This window comes from Lycium barbarum, chromosome 9, assembly GCF_019175385.1.
Source record: "Lycium barbarum isolate Lr01 chromosome 9, ASM1917538v2, whole genome shotgun sequence".
Taxonomy (NCBI): Eukaryota; Viridiplantae; Streptophyta; class Magnoliopsida; order Solanales; family Solanaceae; genus Lycium; species Lycium barbarum.
Genome location: NC_083345.1, coordinates 48,323,077 through 48,328,947, shown reverse-complemented (window position 1 = coordinate 48,328,947; position 5,871 = coordinate 48,323,077). Strand labels below are relative to the sequence as shown.

At 37.9% G+C, this 5,871-nt stretch overlaps 1 protein-coding gene across 1 annotated transcript; it reads left to right on the top strand.

The window, feature by feature from the left end:
- The first annotated feature begins 694 nt into the window (after positions 1–694).
- On the top strand, positions 695–3,348 carry LOC132611916 (uncharacterized). Its single transcript, XM_060326272.1, has 4 exons — positions 695–793; positions 941–1,895; positions 1,984–2,575; positions 2,664–3,348. Exons 1-4 carry the CDS (start codon positions 695–697, stop codon positions 3,346–3,348), a joined length of 2,331 nt encoding a protein of 776 aa, XP_060182255.1.
- Positions 3,349–5,871: the final 2,523 nt, after the last annotated feature.

Here is a 5,871-nt window from a genome sequence, read left to right as displayed (position 1 = left end):
ACCACACTCTTAACACAATTACACCGTAAAATAAGAAAATCTTACCAAATTTTTCTCGGAGGAATTTCTACGCTCAATTGCTCCAATTTCACAATTTCTTCTTCTTCAACTCAATATCCAACGTTGCTATCACCTCCTTGAACTTGCAATTTACTTGAAACTTATCAAAACATTCAAGATCACAATTTTTTTTTCAACACCATGGCTGGCCGAGAGCAGCCATGGAGGTTTTGTGATTTTTCCTTAGTTGATTTTCTTGAATATGAATCTAAATTGAAATTGTGTTCACCTTTGTTACTATATATATTGTTACTTATTGCTAGACACGTGCCTTATGACTTACTAATCAAATTCATGAATTGTATTTTTTTTTTAATTCGGGTGGGGCCCACTTTAGTAATTAGGCTTAATTAATTTTTATTAATCCCTAATTCTTACTTAGTAATATAATCACAATTAATTAGTCCCCAATCTCTAATAATATTTCTATGCTAAATAAAATTTATAAACAATTTATGTTTTAAATAAAAATTGAAAATTAAAGGTTCCTATTTCATGTCCGAAAATTATCCCGTCTTTAACTTAAGTCGATTTGCTTGCGAATCATTTGACGGATAAAAATACGGGGTATAACAACATCAAAAGTAAGGGAAACCAAAATTGAAGCTCTAAGGAATGATTATAAAGCTTTAGCATGAAGGATGATGAGAACATTGAATCAAGGTTCACCAGATTCAGCAAGATCATTGGTGAACTTAAATCTCTTAGAGTGACCTACACCAATTCTCAACAAGTGAGAAAACTTGTCAAAAGTCTACCAAAGACTTGGGAAACCAAGGCGATTGTCTTGGAAGATGGAAATTTGGACAATTTTACCTATGACGAACTAAGAGGAAATCTGATGGCTTTTGAAAAGAATCATATTCAATGATATAAGAAGGATGAAAAGAAGAAAACAGTTGCCTTCAAATCTCAGGCTGAAGAATTTGATGATGAGTTTAAGGAAGAAGAAGTGGCCATGATTTCTAGGCATGTGATTGAAGCCATGAGAAGATTGAGACACAATAGAAAAGGAAATTCAAATTTTAGAAAAGGTAAAACTTCCACTATTCAAAGAAATGATGGAAAATGCTACAAATGTGGAAAATATGGTCACATTGCATCTGAATGCCCTGAGCCAAAAAGGAAACCATCGAAAAACTATCAAAACGAAAGAGCATTCAGCAGTTCGAGTGAAGATGAAGTCTCTCAAGATGATGAAGAAGGAATGGAAAACATTTGCTTCATGGCAATTGGCGAAACTAGTGAGGTAAGACCTTATCACTGTTCTAACTGTAGTGAAACTCAAGAATTGCTTGATCAAACACTTGAGAACTTAAATATAGTGTTTAATGAATATAAGAAGCTTAAGAGAGAAACAAGGGACTGGGAACTTAAACTAGAAGTATTTGAAATAGAAAGGGATCTTCTTCAGGAAGAAGTTGAGGACTTGACATTGCAGCTTAATGGGATGCGTAAGTCCACTAGTCATAGCTTAGTTAGATCTAACCAATCGACTCGTAACAATAAGTCCACTGGGAAAAGACCTATCAGTAATAGTAATACCTCTGAAAAATCTAAGGGTGTGTCAACCAATTATGAGGAGACAGATCAGTCTAATAGAAGCTTTCAAACTACTGAAAGGAAGTCTCCAAGAAACTTTCATAAGTCGACTACTCAGTCATTTTTTGAAAACACTCTTTTCAAAAATGTTTTTGCTGTGGAAAAACGGGTCAAAAATATCTTCAATATAGATTTCGCTACACATGTTCTCCAGGTTAGATATGGAAGCCCAAGACTAATCATCAAAGCACTAACTCTCAAGGACCTAAGGAAAGTTGGGTACCTAAAAGAAAGTAACTACTTTGTTTTGCAGGAACACCCACAACAAGAAATCAAAATGGAAATGGTATCTAGAAAGTGTGTGTTCCAGTCACATAACAGGCGACAAAAGCTTGTTCAAATTGATCGCAAACTTTGATGGAGGACTAGTTACTTTTGGTGACAACTCAATAGGAACAGTAATTGGTACAAGAACTATTTTGTTTAATAACTCTTACGATATCTCTAATGTTTATCTTGTTGAAGGACTCAAATATAACCTCTTAAGTATTAGTCCGCTATGTGATTCTGATTTAGACATAAGATTCAAAAAGACTGGCTATATCATAGAAGACAAAACTAGAAAAGAAATTCTTCCTGGCAGCAGAACAAAAAAAGTGTATGTGCTTGACTCTGTTAAAAGTCCAGCTGGACACATTTGTTTGGCTTCAACGGGAGAAGATCCTTGGGTTTGGCACAAGAGACTTGGACATGCTAGCATGCGACTAATTGAAAAATTAGCCAAACACAATTTGGTCTTAGGCCTGCCTAAAGTAAATTATTCAAAAGATCATATTTGTGATGCTTGTCAGAAAGGTAAGCAAACAAGAAGTTCTTTTAATTCCAAAGATATTGTCTCCACTTCTAAACCATTGCAGCTTGTACATATGGACCTTGTTGGTCCTACTAGAACTGCTAGCATTGGACGAAAAAGGTATGCTTTCGTCATCGTTGATGATTTCTCTCGTTTTACTTGGGTTATATTTCTTGCTCATAAGGATGATACTCTAAAGAATTTTAAGTTTTTTCTATGAGAAAGTTCAGCTTGACAAAGGATACTACATTACTTCCATAAGAAGTGATCATGGAGGAGAATTCGAAAACAAGGCCTTTGAGGATTTCTGCAATGATCAAGGTTATAATTTTTCCTCACCAAGATCTCCTCAGCAAAATGGTGTCATTGAAAGAAAGAACAGAACCTTACAAGACATGGCTAGAACAATGATTTTGGAACACAATCTGCCACATCACTTTTGGGCAGAAGCTATAAGCACAGCATGTCATGTATTGAACAGGTGTCTGATTCGACCCATTCTAAAGAAAACCCCTTATGAGCTATGGAATGGTAAGAAACCCAATATTAGTTATTTTCACTCATTTGAGTGCAAATGTTTTGTGCACAATAATGGGAAAGACAACATTGGTAAGTTTGATCCTAGAAGTGATGAAGGTATTTTTGTTGGCTACTCTAATAATAGTAGATCCTATAGAATTTTCAATAAACGCATTAAATCTATTGAAGAATCTGTTCGTGTTATTTTTTATGATAATAACCATTTGGTTGAGAAAGAAAGATTTGCAGATGAAGATGTTTGCCAGCCTTCAGTTACTATGACTACTCCTTCAACTGATCAGAATCTCTCATTAAAAGAAACCACCTCTGCTGATGAGTCGACTAATCTTACAATTGGACCTGTTCTAAACTAATGAAGGAGTGAGCCTGATTATCCTAAAAAGTTTGTCATTGGAGAAATAAATGAAGGAATGAAGACTTGAGCATCTTGTAAAAATTATGCAAATTTGGCACTTATATCTCAACTCGAGCCAAAGAAAGTAGATGAGGCTTTAAAGGATGATCATTGGATAAAAGCGATGAAAGAAGAACTGGACTAGTTTGACAAGAATGAAATATGGAATCTATTTCCTAGGGCCATGACGAGTGACCGAGCTTAACCTGCCCGATAACCCAACTTATGTTACCCGTACTCAAACATGGCATTCAATAGGGTTTATTTAACTAAGTCTGAAAGCTGTAAATAGAATACCAAAGTCGACCTGTAACTCAAAACATCCCAAAACATATTTATAAATACATAACATATGACAAGGCAAACCAACGAGGCTACCAATACTTCTATACAACAAAACAATGGCCGATGAGGCTAAATAGTAACCATGACACCCACACTGTTCGCAGACTACTAGAAGAGTATGACCGTGCATAGGTGACGGGACAGGGCCCTGTCGTGCCCGCCATATATACACAAAATTATACCAAAACAGGAACTGTCTCCGAAGCATGTGGAGTTGTCTGACTCTCAGTGCTGACTCCTCCTAGGTGGCTAGATTGTCGAACCGCGTCCCTGAACCTGCGGGCACGAAACGCAGCCCCCCGAAGAAAGGGGGTCAGTACGGAATATGTACTGAATATGTAAAGCAGTGTTGAATCATAAACAAGGAAAACACAGCAGTAAACAAGTTTAGGAATCAAACCGGGAGTAACCTGGAACAGCATTTTGAACCATGTCATGTGGTCCCTTACACAAATTCTAGCATACACAATATAAATATAGAATATCCTACTCGTAGCCGCTTCCGGCTAATAACACAATAGTCCCTTCGGACGGCCGTTTCTGGCATAATAATGATGGCCCCTTCGGGCAGCCGCTTCCGGCTTAATATTGATGATGGCCCCTTCGGGCAGCCGCTTCCGGCTTAATAATGATGGCCCCTTCGGGCAGCCGCTTCCGGCTTAAGAATATCATAATCCAGCTGATCAGGTGGAGCAATAACAATACATATGATATACAGTATGAATATGTAATGAAGTTACAAATCGTTACTTGTCAATATAGTGTGAAGCATTTTATAGAATCCAAGACATGAGTCATCATAGAGTTCCTAAGAATTGAAGCTGGTATATATTGACTATTATCCAACGTACAAAAAGACTGAAGAGGGAAGCTCAATCAATTAAGAGTTCTAACATCAAAAAGTGAATAAGAATCATAAATCACACTCGAGACCTATGAATAGGGTTACCCCAAAGCTCATATCATTCATCACTTAAATCTAAGACATGCCAAAAGAAAGAAGGGACAGCTTTACATACCTGTTAGCGACTATCCGTGAATCCTTTTGCCTCGTCGCTCTTTTAGCCTATTTAATATTAGAGTAACGTTATCGTTAGTAACTATATTCCTAATTCACAAATCTATCGCCCATTTCTTATAGAATCTATGCTTAGCTCATATATTCTCGTTTAGGGTTTTCTATTAACTAATGCCTTAATGAAAATCGGGCAACACTTCCCCTATATATTCGCCTATCCCGAATTTCCAATTGCTCCCCTGTTGACACAGAAATACCAACAACAACATATCGACATAATCATATTTTCAATTCCTTCAATTCCATAAGGATAACAACATGTTCATATCAACACAACTTCAATCTTAACTTTCTAATTCTTTTCATTCCTTCACCATATAATCCATGACAACAACAACAACTATAATGCAACTTAAAATTACTTTACCATGTCTAATTAAATCAGCCCCCTACACGGCTAAATTTACATTTTAACATCAACATCTACAACTTCTCACATTCATCACAATTTACCAATTTATACAAGTTTAATCACCTCCAAAACTTGCTAAAAAAAAGATTAAATCTTACCTTAACAAACTTGGCTCCTTAATTATCCGAAGAAGGGTATACCTGATGGTGCATCCTGCGGTGTCTCTAGACCCGGTCTCCCACCTAGAGCGTAGATACGATGCGGCCCAGTACTGGAGCTAGATGCTCTACCTCCGTCCCTACCTCGGCCGGAAGAAGTCTGGAGTCCTATCTCTGGGGATCTCACTGAGGGTGACGACGCTACTACCGAATTCTCAGGAACAATATTACCCACTCCTTGTGGGAAATCTCTAGCATAGTGCCCCGGATCACCATAAGTATAGCATATACCCTGACGACATCGCCTTACATGACGTTTTCCGCAAGTCGCACATCGAGGAGGGGGCATCACGTCCTGCCCTAACCTAACCTACTGCTGAGAACCCGATGCAGAAGAAGAACTCTGTCTCTGCCTAAGGGAAGTCTCCCTACCCCGCTGAGATCCTCGAAACTGCAGAGGTGCACCATACTGAGGCCTGCTCTCGCTAGTGGAACCTCTATACTGACCCTCCGACCTAGCCCTCTTGGGCTGACTACTACTATCCTCCG

Excerpts from the sequence above, each read along its gene's own strand:
- LOC132611916 (XM_060326272.1), top strand. The coding sequence starts at position 695 with ATGAAGGATGATGAGAACATTGAATCAAGGTTCACCAGATTCAGCAAG. Across the intron at positions 794-940 it reads CCTACACCAATTCTCAACAA|GATGAAAAGAAGAAAACAGT; the intron begins GTGAGAAAACTT and ends TGATATAAGAAG. Across the intron at positions 1,896-1,983 it reads AGTTGGGTACCTAAAAGAAA|GCGACAAAAGCTTGTTCAAA; the intron begins GTAACTACTTTG and ends GTCACATAACAG.